Source organism: Ambystoma mexicanum, chromosome 4p (genome assembly GCF_040938575.1).
Source record: "Ambystoma mexicanum isolate Mex_15411 chromosome 4p, UKY_AmexF1_1, whole genome shotgun sequence".
Lineage (NCBI taxonomy): Eukaryota > Metazoa > Chordata > Amphibia > Caudata > Ambystomatidae > Ambystoma > Ambystoma mexicanum.
In genome coordinates, this window is record NC_090927.1 from 909,365,921 (window position 1) to 909,382,629 (window position 16,709).

At 49.2% G+C, this 16,709-nt stretch overlaps 1 protein-coding gene across 2 annotated transcripts in view; it reads left to right on the forward strand.

The window, feature by feature from the left end:
* The window catches only part of LOC138453537 (ubiquitin-conjugating enzyme E2 J1-like), a 277,659-nt gene that overhangs the window by 68,833 nt on the left and 192,117 nt on the right, over positions 1–16,709 (forward strand). Inside the window, exons 3-4 of one of the 2 annotated variants that reach the window (XM_069606503.1) lie at positions 6,492–6,623; positions 6,729–6,813. In XM_069606503.1, the coding sequence (XP_069462604.1) occupies positions 6,492–6,623; positions 6,729–6,813 (217 nt within the window). The remainder of the gene's footprint in view (positions 1–6,491; positions 6,624–6,728; positions 6,814–16,709) is intronic. The other variant, XM_069606504.1, reaches the window with a different exon arrangement.

Consider the following 16,709-nt stretch of genomic DNA (forward strand, 5'->3'; position numbering starts at 1 on the left):
CTCACCTCAGACACTTCAGAATGTGCTTCTCCTCCAGTTACTAAGCACCGGCATTAAGGAGTTCATGGAACCATCTGCCGGCGAGGGTGGAACGTCTGACGGTCCGCGCTTCACAGTGGGGCCGGTATCTGTAAAGACCGAGACGGCTCGTGCCTCTCAAGGGCGCAGTGCAGCGTCCCACTCCAGTGGGGGATCGAGGGTCTCAGGGTCTCCTGGGTCAGGGGCTGCCTTCGGTTCATTCAGGGCACTTGAATCAGGGTTGGTGCGGCTGGTATCCCTGAGTCAGGGTGACATGGCCGTAGTGGATGGATCAGGATCCGCAGGTGGGTCTCCAGACGCACACTGCAGTCCGCGTGGATCACCTGGACCCACACCACCAGAGGCCCAGTCCCCGGCAGAGAATTAGTGGGTGTTCTGGGTTGATGCTGTATCTGGTGCAGGTGTCTTTGGGGCCCAGCCTCCGGATGTGTCGTGTTGTGTAATGATGCCTTCTGAGTCCACCAGGCAAACCGTTTGGGGTGGACATTGGGGGTGCTCACCTCTGCTATCCGCATCCGAGGGGAACCAGAAGCGGGTCCTCAATCTCCCTGCATCGGCTTGCATGGTTGCTCCTCATACAACTGTTCATGGGCCGCTCTTACTTTAACTTGTAGCTCTCCAGGCCGTCTTATCCGAGCGCCGGGGTTCAGTTCCTTGATTCTACAAGATTCCTTATCCGATTTTCACAATTTTCTCGCCCATTTGTGGGTGAAAGGTTCAGAGTCAGCTGCACTCCACTTTTACCAGGGTGGGGGGGGGGGTCTTCCAGTGGGGGCACAGGCCAATTTTGGGACCACTTGGTTCGGAGCTCACACAGAGGCATACTCCATCCGTGCGCCCCCCGGTGGCCGATCGGAGCAGTCTTCTAAGTCCTTTGAGGATGCCTCATCCGTGGGGGCCCAAGACAAGGCTAAGAACCGCAAGTCCGGGGCCGTTGCAGAAGCGGGTCCCACAGTGGACAGGGTGCAATCGACATCACCCTCCGCCGGCAATCAAGCTCCTTGAAAAGGAAATTGCCCAACCCGGCTAAATTGCGGGAGAAGCCCGAGAAGTCGCAGACGGAGGAGAAGGAGAAGGCCCAATCGGCACAGGATAAGACTTTGTTGACGATATAGCTGGTGGCGGCTGCTTTAACGAAGGCTAAGGGGGGTGCTGACCCCGTGAAGATAGCCTCCGCAGCACAGAAGGTATCCCTGCCCTGAGAGGTGAAACTGCCACAGTTTCTTTGGCACGCCAAAGAAGGGGGTGCTGTCTCAAAACCCGGGGGGGGCGAGAGGAGGACCCGGATCAGCCCCAGGCCTTGTCCCAGGCCATGGAAGTTTCGTCCACAGACGACGAAGACCTGGAGTCTTGCACATGGTCCACAAGGATGTGGAGGAAGAAGGAAGAAGGGAGAAGACCACCATTTCAGCCTCCACATCGTGCCCCCTCTTCCCCAGCAGACCCGGACACGTGTACAGGGACATATACGGCCAGGACAGATGACAACGATATTGCTGCAGCGGGCGGTGGGTCTCTGCATCCTAGGGCGTCCCCACCGGAGGAGGTGGTGGTGTTCCATTCCATCATTGCCAGAGCCTCTGAGCTATTTCAGCGTGTGCCCCGAAGAAACCAGGAAGGAAGTCTTCTTGTACTGAGGTGCGAGGCCACGAGGAAGACCATCATGGGAGTGCCCCTTCTGGACGAGATGTGGGAGGAGGGCCTGGCCCTCTTAAATGACCGTTGCACGGCTCTGGCCAAACTGGATAGGCTGGAGAAGAAGTGCTGGAATCCGCAACCAAGTCCCTGAGGATGCAACCATCGCCGGATTTGGTGGTTTCAGCGGCCGCAAGGAAATGGTCATTAACCCATCCTCGTCTCTTCAGCCCCTCCGGACAGCGAGGGGAAAAAGTTGGATGCCATAGGAAGGAAGGTGATTTACAACGTGGCTTCCTCAATCAAGGCGTCCAACGCACTGGTGGTTCCTGGCAGGCACGACAGGAGCTGTGGTACAAGCTGGGTCCGATTTTGGAGTTCCTCCCCAATGACAAGCCGATGGAGGTAATCGCTGTCTTCCAGGAAGGGGAGGTGGCGTCGGACCATGCCATCACAGTACAGCTGGACATTACCGACACTGGTTTCCGGCAGATGGGGCCGGTTGAAGGCTGCAAATTTCTGCCAGGAGGTCCAGGCGAATTTACTGGACATGCCTTTCAACATAGATAGCCTTTTTGGGAAGGCAATTGGCGAGTCCCTGCAGGCCATCAAGGCAGATATGGAGGCAGCCCATTCCCTGCAGATACGGAGACGGCCCATTCCAGCAGCACCGCTTTTCTTTTCACTCCTGCAGAGGAAAGACGAAAGGTTTCTCCTCATCGTACCGTCAGCCTTCCAGATCCACGACCCAGGAAGCCTACAGAGGCTGTTTCCAGCCCTACGGTGGCAGAGGGCCGCGCAGGATGCTGGTGCCGAAGCAAGCCTGAACCGGCCAGGATTTCGGGCCCCCACCCGTGTTCCCCGGTGGGAGGCCGGTTGACAAGGTTCATCAGTGAGTGGAAAAAGATCACCACTGACAGATGGGTACTGGACGCTCTCGCCCATGGACATACCCTGGAGTTTCAGCAAAGGTGTCCGCCGGTCCCTCTGATGGCCCGTCAGGAACAGCACATCCCTCTGCTCTTGGAGGAGGTACGGGCCATGCTGCAAAAAGGGGCGATACAGTTAGTTCCCCAGCGACTCTGGGGTTCCCGAGTCTATTACAGATAATTTTTGGCTAGAAAGAAGACTGGGGGCTGGAGGCCCATTCTAGACCTGCAACGTCTGAACAAATACCTCAAGTCCCAAAACTTCAGGATAGTCACGTTGCAACACATGCTCGGCCAACTGGAAAAAGGAAAATTCTTGACGTTGCTGGACCGGGAGGATGCCTACCTCCACGTCCCCATTCACATGAAACACAAAAGTTTCTACGCTTCGTAGTGCAGGGACAGCACCTCCAGTTCTAGGCCCTACCTTTCGGCTGGAAGTCGCCCCCAGAGTGTTCACGAAGTGTTTGGCACCGGTGGTGTGAATCCGCATATACGGGGTATTCACGTGTACCCGTACCTCGATGACTGGCTCATCCGGGCCCACTCACAAGATTTGGCCGTCGGACACACGGAGACAACCGTCCAGCTGCTGACGGATCTGGGAATCTCCATCAACTATCCAAAGTCCTGCTTGACACCATTGCAGAACGTGCTGTTTCTAGGAGCCAGACTCAATATGGCATCCTGACTGGCATCATCCTAGGAGGAGAGGGTAGCGGCCATTCAATGGAAGAGGCGACGGCTGTTGCTGATGAAGACCGCCACGGTACGAACCATCAAGTCATTGCTCGGCATGATATCGTCTTGCATCTACCTTATCCGGCTCTGCAAGCTTCATGGACAAGATCCTGCTCAACAAGGAGTTCCGTCGGGCGGTAAGGTGGTGGGCCATTCGCTCCAACATCATCCGGGTCACAGTGTTTCAAAGCCCGCCATACCAGGAGACCGTCATCACGGATGCTTCCCAGGAAGCATGGGCTACCCACACCAGGCGTCTGCACGCCAGAGGCCCGTGGCTGCTGGGAGGAGAAATCTCTCCATATCAACATCCTGGAGCTACGGGGAAGTGTTCTGGGCCCTCACGTCATTCCTTCCTTCTCTGAAGGGCAAGGTGGTGATGATCTTCAGACAATACCACCACAATGTTCTACATCAGGAAACAGGGGGGCACTCGGTCCCCAGCGTTCTCCAAGGAAGCACAGGGCTTGTGGCGCTGGGCCGTTGGACAAGAGATGTTCCTCTCCACCTAGCGGGAGTCAAGAACACCATTGCAGACTCCCTCAGCAGGGAATTGTGTTTCTGCCATGCGTGGGAGCTTCGGCAGGACCAGGTGGACCGCATCTTCGTCACATGGGGCAGGCCCCAGATCGATCTGTTTGCGACGGCGGCGAACTCCAAATGCCAGAAGTTTGCCAGCAGATTCCACCATCCGAGGAGCCTTGGGATGCGTTCTCCTTCTCGTGAGAAGGCCTGTTTCTGTACGCGTTTCCTCCGTTGCCTCTCTTGCTATGAGTCATCAACACCCTCAGGCAGTGTAAATGCAGAATGATGCTCATCACCCTGGTGTGGCCGAGGCAGATTTGGTACCCGGATCTTATCAGCCTGTCGCAGTCACCTCCGGTCAAGCTCTCAGTGGTTTTGTATCTTCTCACCTGAGAAGGAGGCGCAATCCTTCGCCACGACCCAGGATCGCTGAACCTTCGAGCTTGGCTCCTGCAGCCCTAGAGTTCGGAGGATATGAGTTGCCTGTGCACTCTAGGGAGGTCCTCGCCAATGCCAGGGTGTTTTTGATTTTGAAGTGCTCCGATCACAAGTGGAAGTGTTTCGTTACGTGGTGCCAGTCTCAGAAGATTAACCCTCTGAAGGTCACGGCCCTGCAGATTCTTCCATACTTGCTATCCTTGGCCAAGGCCGGACTGGCACACGCCTCTATAAAGGTACATCTGGCGGCTATCTACCGCTACACCATGTCTCCAGGAAGATCTTCACTTTGGTCTCACTGACTCGTCAAGGAGTCCCTCAAAGGACTGTTTCGTCAATCTTTCCCGCCGGTGAAGGTTCCTGCCCTGGCGTGGGAACTCAACATGGTGCTGACGAGGCTCATGGGAGCCCCCGTCAAGCCTATGCATCTGGCCCCTTAAGTTCCTCTCATGGAAAACTGCTTTTCTTGTGGCCATCACCTCTGCCAGGAGGGTAGGTGAGATTCAGGCCCTGTCCTGCAAACAGTAATAACAGTCTTTCCACAACTCGAGGGTGGTGCTGCGGACGCACCCCTCTTTTATGCCAAAGGTTCTGTCGGAATTCAACCTCAACAAGCCTTTGGTGTTAGCTATTTGTCTCCTGAAGCTTTCCCGAAGCCTTTGTCACCGGCTGAAAGGGCCTTGCACTCGCTTGACATTGTTCTTGCACTGAAGTTCTATGGTACATGCACAGAGTTTTTGGAAGACTTCACAACTGTTTGTGAACTTTGGTCCTGTGATATGATGGGTTATTTATAACGTGTTTAATACCCAGAGGTTTATAAGCGTGGATCCGGGGATCGAACCTGTGGTGCTGTGTGTCGTCTTGCTTCCAAGGCGAGCACGTTGCCCCCGAGCTATCCTCCTGTGACAACCATCGAAAGGCTTTGTCCAAGGCTTACATCTCCAGGTGGCTCTCCAGCTGAATCATGCATTGTCATCGGTTGGCGAACTGACCACTACCTGGCCGTCCGAGAGCCCACTCCACCAGAGCGATCGCTGCAACGATGGCGTTCTTGTCTGGTGTGCCCCTGCTGGACATCTGCAGGGCGGCTACGTAGAGGTCCACGCACATCTTCACGAAATTGTACTCCGTCGACAGGGATTCCAGGGAGGAGCCTAGAGTCGGCCAAGCAGTGCTGCGCAACCTGTTCACTTGAGGAGGGTTCTGTTCCAGAGGTAAGAGTTGATTGCTTCTGTTGAGCATTGCCATCTCCCGTAGCTGTGTAATGTTGTACTGCTAGGTATTCGTTATTCGTGAGCATGTGAATCCTTGCCGGACCCCATGCTGGAGAAGGAACAAGTTACTTACCTGTAACTATTGTTCTACAGCATGGGCCTGGAATGGATTCACATGCGAACCGTCCCTCCGTCCCCTCTGTGGCTCTTCTTGGTCATACGTGCTTACCAAATGTCAAGATGGCTGCCAGAGGAGGGTCTTAGGGAGAGGACTGTCATTGGATGGGGGCAGTATGACCCAGAGCACAGTGATTGGTTTAAAGGGGAAATATAAGTGAAATTGAAACTGTTTTTCTTTTACCAAGGATTCTCAGCCGGACGACTGGGAATATGAGCATGTGAATCCATGCCAGACCCATGCTGGAGAACAATAGTTACAGGTAAGTAACTTGTTCCTTATGCTTCGTACATTACAACTATACTGCCCTCTAACACTTAAACTGGCCTGCTTCCAGCAACCACTGGAAGTAAAATACATACATCCATATATTTTACATTTGCCGTCTTTCCTGATTTTCACAGTTCTTTTATGTTGCAGTGCAGTTCTTCCAAAGCTTGACTCTCTGCCCTCTACTCTTAACATATGCATGTGTACAGCTCTCAAAGGGAATTCTAAACCTGTTCCCAGTGTGAAAAAAACATATATTTTTTTAACCAGAAGAACTACTTATGCCAGGAAAATGATTTGCGATGTCTCACGAAGGAGGACACTGCAACCTACTGGTAAACTGTACGAATCATTTGTATTTAGTTGACCAGCCGTAATTCTCGATTATTTTAAGAGTACTTTACGATTTACTACAATGAAATATTTACTCACAAATGGCTTTGAGTCCACCACTGGGCAGTGATCAACCTGTAAAACCTGCCTAATTATAGAAATGAATCGTCACTTTTTTATTTTTAGGATAATCTTTTCGAGTGGCATTTCACTGTAAGGGGGCCTCCAGAATCCGATTTTGATGGAGGAGTTTACCATGGACGTATTGTACTGCCTCCAGAGTATCCCATGAAACCGCCTAGCATTATATTGTTAACGGTAATATTTTGTTTATCTGCTTGTTCTTGCATACAGTCCATGATTGTTTTTGTTAATTTCTTTTTTCCCTCCTTTTTAAAAAAATGTTTTTTTATTTTTTTTAAGGCCAACGGCAGGTTTGAAGTTGGAAAAAAAATATGTTTGAGCATCTCTGGGCATCACCCTGAAACGTGGCAGCCTTCATGGAGTAGTGAGTATTTGTACTATTCTTAGCTGACTGCCTGCGCAGAGAGTCACTGCCACAGTGAGAAACCTCCTACTTCTACATGTAACTAAATGGGTGAAAAAAAACGTTGGTTCAAGCTTTCAATAAGGAACTGATTGCATCATAAAATACCCACAAATGTGGCAGTTATGGTTTGAAGGGAGTTATTACTGTGCGACGAGAAAGCCTATAACTTGGCCACTGCCATGCAATGCTCATGATGTCTTTCAGCATGATAATTCCCCATGGAAACCTGGACTTCAAGTTAACGTTTACAGTTGTCATGGTGTATTTGTTTTGTGTTGTCCTCCCATTATATGGAAACTAACCAACAGCTACTCTTTTTTTTTTTTGTTGTATTTTTCTTATTTCTCTGTTTTGTTACTGAAGTCCTTTTGGAAGAAGGTTTAGGTGCATGTTGTCTGTGCTGGCATAAGCAGTGTTGTGAGCAGTGCATGTTGCTTTCTGACTTATAGATTTTTTACATGGCAGTGATGCAGGTATGGTTCTTTTATAATCCCTGGTAAACCTTTTGAGTATTGTTTTGCATTGTAACCATACCGACTCTTGAAGAAAGTTCTTTTGACTGAATTTCTTGTATTACTGCAGGGAGCCTGCGTAACATCCTTTTAACTGAATTTGCAAGGTAATTTAACAATTTACGGTTTTATACCCATTGTGTTCTCTTGCTACTTTGACAGGAGTGCGGCTTTCCGCTACATTCCAGGAAGTCCATCACCTCAATGGGCCCTATGGCCATTCGGCATGGCCTGTGACCATTCCCAGTGGGCGTAGTGTGCATGCCAGGACCTTGGCCCGGTCCCAGACTCTGAAGTGGCACGCAGTGGCCCCTCAGGCCAAGCCCTCCCGAACCCCCCCCCCACCCCCCCCAAGTAGCCACTAGTCATGACCTTGTGCCATAGTCTGTACCCCTGTGTCCAGGGCAATGCCTTTGCCTGTGCCCTGGGACCCCCTCACCCTCTCAGAATGGCCATGGCCACTGGGAATGCCTGTGTTTCCCCAAGGCCCCCGCAGTGGGTCTGCAGATTGTTCTGGGTGAATCCATATATAACCTCTCTAGTTTTGGCCACCCCTGGACACGTTTCCCAACAAAATACTGGAAGGATTCCCACCAAATTTACAAAAGCATGCATTTGGCATCCGACACCCACACCATGCGAAGGTTTAGTACAAATCAGTTCAGTGTTTTGTGCTGTTAATGAAGGCAAACCTTGTTCCATTCCATGGAAAATGAGTGGGGAAATGTAAGACTTGGGACCCCTTTATAATTCCTCTTCCACCCTCTGTCCCCCAAAAGAAATATGTGCACATTTTCATTTTATCATTAGAAATGTTACAAGTGGAAGCATTTGAATAGATACAACAATGGTAATGTGTAATATTACAAACAACCTAAAGCATATGCAGGACACTCCTGAAAGAACAACTCTCAAGGAATATGTGGAAAGTGTAATATTACAAACTACCATAAGAATATAATAAGCAGAACACTCATGGAATATTACAAGCATTCATAAACAGATGAACATTTCTAATGTGTATTATTACTAAAATAAATGGGCGAACGAAAAAGCTGGACATCCAAAATGTCATACACTAACATACAAAGGTTACCAAAAAAGGATAATTACTCTTACCCAAGTCTCTCCTCATTGTCACAGAACCTCAGTAACCTTGCCTAACATCCCACATCCTCATCACTGTCCCTCATGCCTGCATCCTCAACATATTCCCCAATTACCTACTCGTTCACTGTTTGTCAGACCCGCTTTACCCCTAAAAATTCCCATTACCCACTGCATCCTCATGAGTTCCTCATCCTTGTCAAATCCCATATTGCCCCTGCAACCGTCACCCTTGTCACTCCCTCAATACCCTGTTATTCCTTACGCCTGCAACTCTAATCCTCATCACAGTCCCTCATCAGCAGCACATCCCTTATTCTTGTCACAGTCCCACTGCATCGCACATTCCTTATTGCGCTTAACCTGCTATTGCTCCTCCTAGTCATAGTCCCTCATTACCCTTACCCTGGCCTTTCTCCTGCTAGTCACAGTACCCTTAGACAGTCCCTCATTACCTCTGCATCCCCCATCTTCTTCTCGGTTGCTTATTACCTCTGCATCCCCCACCCTCTTTGCAGCCCCTCATTGCTCCTGATTCCTTCTTCCTTGTCAGTCCCTCATTATCCAGTATCGCTCCTCCTCATCATAGTCACTCATTACCCCTGCAACCCTTATTATCACAAGTCCCTCATAAGCACTGCAACCCTCATCCATCACAGTCCCTCCTGGATAATATTATGAACAAAAATAAGGAATCTAAAGAGCAGAACACTTGTAATATTGCGATCAAGCATATACTATATAAGTAGTATATGCTTGATATATAAGTATATAAGTAGTAGATAGTATCCATTTATCTTTGGGCCTATTACAAAACGTTACCTCCACCCTCTCTTCCTTGTCCTAGTACTTACCTTTTGAGGTCCTACCTCTCCATCAGAAATCTCTCCACAAGCTTCTGAGTAGAATACCACTCCTCATCTAGCCTTCTGGAAGTTCACCGGAGCCTTGTGAAGAATGCGGGGCTCTGGGTGAACAGTGGCCAATCCTCCTGGGGCATGGGTTGAACAGCAAGCAGTAGTCGGGCGAGCCACAGATATTTCAGACTAGCACAGTGGGGTAGCACATGTATGAACCTGGTGCTATGGTTTTGATTTCAAATATTGCATGACTAACTTGTCACTAGTGGAGGCACCAAGGCATGCACTGGATTGTTTGATATGAATGGAATGTAGCAACCGCCAAAGGTTGCGTAGTTGCTGGTCAGCATCGTTGTCGGGACCTCACAGTATTGACTAAAAAGTAAGGCAAAAAAGAAAGCACATAGAGGAAGAGGGTGCTGAAGTGCTGAAAGGAGCCCCTCCTGTCAAGGGTTTCAAAAAGCAGTAAACTTGATCCCTAAAAACAGGATGTTTGAAAGAAAAATGAGGGACATAGTTAAAACGGAGGAGTGGACCATTCTCATCTAATGGCCGCCCATCAGGGAATAGGGAAATCCCAAAGCCGGATAATACCCCGTTTCTACTGGCCTGGAGTGTTCGCAGATGTGAAAAAAGTGTGTGAGATTTGTCAAAAGACTGCAGCCTCCCCAGACCCTGTTACAACCCTTTCCCATCATCGAAGTACCCTTTTCCCACATAGCGATGGACATAGTGGGCATCCAATAGAAACATCCAAGTTGGGGAAATAAATTAATACTCGCAATTGTTGTTTATGCGGTAACCTGAAGTATTTCCTCTTCGAGCCAACAAATCCTGAAACATCTACTTCCCTTCCTTTCACAAGTCCGATTCCCGATGGAAATTCTCATGGATCACAGTACAGCTTTTATATCTAAAATGTATGTAGGACGTAAAAGAAATATTGCGTATTAAAACCCTACGTACCTCCGTGTATCAACCACTTACAGATGGCCTTGTGGAAAGGTTTAACCAAAACCTAAAAAAAAGTTTCTTCCACAAGCTGGTAGAGGCCGATAGTAGAAATTGGGATGTCATGATTTCCGGGGCCCTCCTTTGCGGTTAGGAAATTCCTCGAGCGTCTAGGGTAGTTCCCTTTTAAGTTATAGAGGTGAGAACCTTGAGATGAACTGGATATGGTAAAAGAGACCCAGAAAGAGAGAGAAGAGACCTGTTACGCTCACCTGGTTCCCACGGGGGCGTCGACCGGAACTGGGCCGCTGTTTCCACCAGCGTGACGTGTAGCGCTGAGATGACTGACTGGACTGGCCCGCTCAGCCTAGTTGTCTGGCTCGCAAGAATATTCTTCTGCAAAGGAGAAGAGGAATTAACCACCCGTGGAATTGAGTGTCAACCCACCTTCCCCACTCCCGTTGTCTTCCCACAGATCACTCTTGATGTCCCCTCCTTAGTCTCACCTGATGGTTTGGAAGGATGAGCTCTCCATCCTGCGTCGACCGCAGGGACGCGTTGATGACCAGTTACTTCACTGGCGTAGAGGAATTGGTGAGTTCCAGTATTGACTCTAAAGTCCAATTGTTCATAAGCGTTCAAATGTCTGATCTTCACTCTGTCTGATTCCTTGCAGGTTGCCGATTAATCTACTCGAAGATTTCCAAATGGCACTTGGTAAGATTCAGGTAAATCTATTGTGGTTTTCCCCTTGGGGGCCGGGGTACGGCGATGAAGCAGAGTTGACTGTGCCGACCCGAGATGAGGTGAGACCCCCGTGGTAAATCAGGTAAGTTTTGTGGGGGGTAACTGGTATTGCCTTTGCTTTCTCCCCTTAGGGGCCGGGGTACGGCGATGAAGCAGAGTTGACTGCGCCGACCCGAGATGAGGTGAGTACCTCCCGTGGTAAATCGGGTAAGTCCTTGGGGGTAGCTTGTATAGCCTTAGAGAGTCCCCTTGCTCACCTTGCTGTCTTTGTCTCCTTAGGTGTTGGAGGGCGGCCGCGAGATGGAGAGAGCGTGATAGAATGCTGAAGTACCGCCAAGCAGGTGAGTTCAGCGCGGCGCTGTAGGAATGCGAAGCGATGCTTCAAAGACTTCTGTCTTTCAGTTCCGTGGCGAAATGGATCAGGATTCAGGTAAGGATTAAAGTTAAAACTCCTGTTCTAACCTTTATCCTTCTTTTCTTCTTGTTTCAGGAGTCCCAGGACTGAAGCGGGCGTGGCTGAAGACTGGAGCTGCTGAAAACACGGTGAGCGTTACGCTGCAGCAAGCAGAATAACGCGAAGCACGTGTGGCTTTATTTTAAAGCCACACGTGCTTTAAAATTTAAAGGCTATTTAAACCGGGCTATTTAAACCGGGCGTGGTTTAAATAGCCTTGGAAGAAGATCCAGGTAAGTATTCTTCCACAGCCCCACCCAAGTAACAAAATAGTCCCTTCAGTAAAATAGTCCCTCCTAAGCCTCATTTGGCTTGAGTCTTCATGCAGCATGGTCTGCCTCAGGTGAGTATGCAGCATGGTCTGCTTCAGGTAAGTTATCAATAATGAGCCTGGCGCCCATGGCGCCAGGACTGACTTTATCTTTATGAGCCTGGCGCCATAGGCGCCAGGACTGCACCCAAACAGCCCCTAACTGGGGCTTTTGGGCATGCTCCAAGTGGCATGATGCCTGCTTCCGGGGCTGCTGGGCCTGGTCTGGTCTTCCGGGGGCAGGCATCATGACAGCACTCCCCCTCAAGGCCCCTCCTAAAGTCGTTCTCCCCCTTGGCCGTGGTTTGTCTGGAAATTCCCGATGGAACCTCTTCACTAAACGAGGTGCATGCACGCACGTGGTCACTAGGTTCCCAAGACCTTTCCTGCGGACCTTAACCTTTCCAGTCAATAAGGTAAAAGAGTTTGATCTCACTCTTTTTGAGTCCAAAATATTCTTGACTTCGAACTCGGGCTCCCCGTCTATGAGGATAGGTTCAGGTGGAGTGGTTAGCCTAGTTCCTGGTTGCACTGGCTTCAAAAGAGACACGTGGAAGACGGGATGGATTCGCATATGAGCAGGTAGGTCCAACTTGACGGCCACTGGGTTAATAATTGCCTTGACAGAAAAAGGTCCCAAATACCTGGGGTTAAAGGTCTGAGTCCCCTTGAGTGGGAAGTGCTTAGTGGATAACCATACTTGGTCCCCTATTTGGTATTGAGGAGCTTCACTTCTGTGCTGATCCGCATCCTTTTTGTATTTTTCCTTAGCCTTTTGCAAATGGATGCTTGTGTAATAACAGCGTGCAGATGATCCACTGCGGGCATCTCTAAAAGCTGGGGTGAGTCCAAATCCAAGGTTCGAGGATGGTGCCCATAAATGGTAAAAAAAGGACTTTGTCCAGTTCCTGAGTGTATGGAATTATTGTACGCATACTCTGCGATCCACAGAATGTCTTTCCAATTCCCCTCAGACTGATGTAGCATACAACGGAAGTACTGTTCAAGTCTGGTTGGTCCTCTCCGTTTGACCATCGGTCTGAGGGTGGTGATTGGTCAAAAGCCTAACATCAATTTGTGCCAGTTGGCAGCATTTCCTCCAAAAATGTGAAATGAATTGACTGCCCCGATCTGAAATTAACACTGAAGGAAAGCCATGCAGGTGGACAACATTTTCAAGGAATTCCTTGGCCAGGATTGAAGCTGAAGGTATCCCTTTTAAAGGAATGAAGTGGGCCATTTTAGAAAAAATATCTACAATAACTAGAATGGTATTGTAACCTTGGTACGCGGTAAATCCGTGATGAAGTCTAATGACAAGGTATGCCAAGGAGTAGGTGGTATGTCTAATGGTTGCAATAAACCAGCAGGTTTTTTCTTTTGCCCTTTATTTTGTGCGCAAATGCCACAAGACATGACAAATGACTTGACATCCTTTCGCCAGGTGGGCCACCAAAATTGCTTCCTAATTTTAGCTTCGGTTTTTGCAATACCTGGATGCCCTTCTATTAAGGTGTCATGGTAATGGGAAATGACAAGTTCCTGTAGTTCTTTTTGCGGTAAAAATAGCCGGCCTTGGTAATAAGGTAAATCATCGATGACAGAGTACTCTGGACCTTTCTTTGCCCAGTCCTGTAGGGCAACGGAATCAAAGAGTTGGTGGATCTTGTTTTGAATGTCCTCCAGTGTCTGTATGGATGTCAGGCCAAGGATTCTCTGTTCTGGAATTATGGGTACGGGTTCTAAAGTTATTTCTGCTTCTCCCATTCCAATCCGGGACAAGGCGTCTGCTTTACCATTCTTACAACCTGGTCGATAGGTTATTACAAAATCAAACTCGGCGAAGAACAATGCCCAACGGAGTTGGCGCGAAGATTGGGCTTTGGCTGTCTTTAGGTATTGTAAGTTGCGGTGATCGGTGATGACCGTGATGGTATGTCTGGCACCCAGTAGATAGTGCCGCCCAGCCTTGAAGGCGGACTTGATGGCCAGCAGCTCCTTGTTGGTTATGGCATAGTTTAATTCATGGGCTGAACATTTTCTTGACCAAAACGCCACTGGGTGAAGCTGGTTAGTTTCGGGATCCTTTTGGGAAAGGACTGCTCCCATGGCTGAACTGGATGCATCTGTTTCCACTATGTAGGGAAGCTCGGGGCGCGGGTGTCTTAATATGGGAGCAGATGTGAATTTAGCTTTTAACTCTTGGAAGGCGTTCTCTGCTTCCTCTGTCCACACAAAGCGTTTGTTTTTTCGCAATAGCGTTGTAATGGGATGTACAATGTGCGAGAAGTCCGGGATAAACCTGCGGTAGAAATTGGCAAAGCCAAGCATGCTTTGAACTCCTTTGATTGAACTTGGCGAAGGCCAATTAAGAATGGCATCCACTTTTCGTGTATCCATCCGAATTCCTCTCGGGGTCAGAATAAATCCAAGGAATTCCACTTCCGTAGTGTGGAAGATGCACTTTTCCAGTTTAGCATATAATTTATGCTGGCGTAACTTCTCTAGGACTGCTCGGACGTGTTTTACATGCTCAGATTCTGATAAAGAGTATACTAAGATGTCGGCGATGCAAACGACCACACAAACGTCGATAAGCTCTCGGAGGACATCGTTCATGAATAACTGGAAGGCTGCTGGTGCATTGGATAGTCCGAAGGGCATCACCTGGTACTCAAATAGTCCGTACTTGGTGCGAAAAGCAGTCTTCCATTCGTCCCCCTCTTTGACACGTACCAGATGATATGCCCCCCGAAGGTCTAGTTTCGTGTATATACAAGCATCCTTCACCTGGTCTAGTAGTTCTGGGATCAAAGACAGTGGGTATCGATTCTTGATGGTTATCTGATTCAGTGTGCGGTAGTCTATGCATGTTTTAAGGTCGCCTTCCTTTTTCGGTACGAAGAACAAAGCTGAAGATGCAGGGGACTTGGACGGGCGAATGAAGCCATTAGCAAGGTACTGGTCTAGGTACTGGCGCAAATGGAGATTTTCGGGTTCCGTAAGGGCAAAGATTCTGCTGCAAGGTGGTTGTGCTCCAGGTACAAGATCTATTTGACAATCATACGATCTGTGAGGTGGTAAGGTGTTTGCCTGTTCCTTTTGGAAGACATCCTGAAAGTCTTGGTATTCAACAGGTAATTGTATGGCTATGGGAATTACTGGGGCCAGGACTGAGTTTTCAGTTTTCCTTGGGTAGCAGGTGTGAGCACATTCTGGGAAGGTTAGTCTCTTCTCTCGCCAATCAATACAGGGATTATGTTTTTCCAACCAAGGTATCCCCAGTACCAGCTGAAACTGTGGGGCCTTGATTAAGTCAAACATCATAGCCTCTCGATGCCCATCTTCACTCAGCAATGTCATCTCTGCAGTGGAATGAGTTACGGGTCCAGAGGCAATTTCCGTTCCATCTACAGTGGTGACAACATCGGCCGTGGTCTTGCGGGTGAGAGATAGATTCATCCTGGTAGCCAATTCCCAGTCCAAGTAATTTCCTATGGCTCCACTGTCTACGTACGCCTTTACCGCGTGCATGCGTGATGGCTGCTCTGGATCTACAAGGACCATGGGTATGGTGAAATGCGAGGTCAGAGTGTCCTCCTTTAAGCTCGGCAAGCGGACCTCTATGCTTGCCCGGCGTGGTCGTTTCCCGAGTCAGATTTCACATGGTTTTCGTCTGCTGCTCCTATAACTTTCCTGGGTGGATTTACAGGCTAGTTCCGAAGAAAATGACCAGTAGTTCCGCAATATAAACATAATTGCAGTTGCCGTCTTCTATCTCCTTCTGGGTTAAGGGTCCTTTAACCCCCCTGATTTGCATAGGTTCTGAGACATCTACTCTCTTGGAGCTTACGTGGGTTTAAACCAACACCCTGTTCTCAAACTTGGTTCGGTCAGCCTTCCTGGTTTGAAGTCTGTGATCGAGCTGGACCACTAGATCTATATATTCAGCACAGTCTTGAGGCGGGTTCACGATTTGGGCCAAAACATCTTTGAGTTCTCCCCGAAGTCCTCGATGGAATAATGTGATTCGCTTGGCTTCAGGCCATTCGGTTTCCACTACTAATCTATTGAAAGTTGCAATGTAAGATAAAAGATCCTGGTTACCTTGACGTAGGGATAAAAGTTTGTTGTCCAAAGCCTGTCCTCGGGAGTGTCGGGCGAATAGTCTTTCCATGCTTGTTCGAAAACCCTGGAAATCTCGAAGAATCGGGTCATCCTGGTTAACTAGTGGAATGGACCAATCCGCCGCACTGCCGCTGAGATATGACAGTACAAAGGCTACCTTGGCCTGATCGTTTGGGAAAGCTCCAGGTCTACATATAAAGTGCAAGCGGCATTGATTCATGAATGTTGCAAACCCTTTTGGGTCTCCGGCAAAGCGTTCAGGCGGAGCCAAAGGAACGGCTCCAGGTAAATTTATCTGCACCGGGTTACTTGATGGTACAGGAGCTGGACTTGCCCCAAGTCCTGGTAGAGGTGTTTGTCCAGCCTGGCTCTGTAATAGTTGTCTGGCCAACTCATCAGTTTGTTCTTTTGACACTATCAGTTCCCTCCTGAGGACATTGCTTTCTTGGCGGGCGGAATGCACTTCGGCCCTTAATTCCCCTAATAATTGGGCCAACTGATCAGTTTCCGAGGTCTCCATGACGCCCAGGTGGGTATTTGTGGGTAGGCTTCGCGTTCTGTTACGCTCACCTGGTTCCCACGGGGGCGTGGACCGGAACTGGGCCGCTGTTGTTTCCACCAGCGTGACGTGTAGCGCCGAGATGACTGACTGGACTAGCCTAGTTTGTCTGGCTCGCAAGAATATTCTTCTGCAAAGGAGAAGAGGAATTAACCACCCGTGGAATTGAGTGTCAACCCACCTTCCCCACTCCCGTTGTCTTCCCACAGATCACTCTTGATGTCCC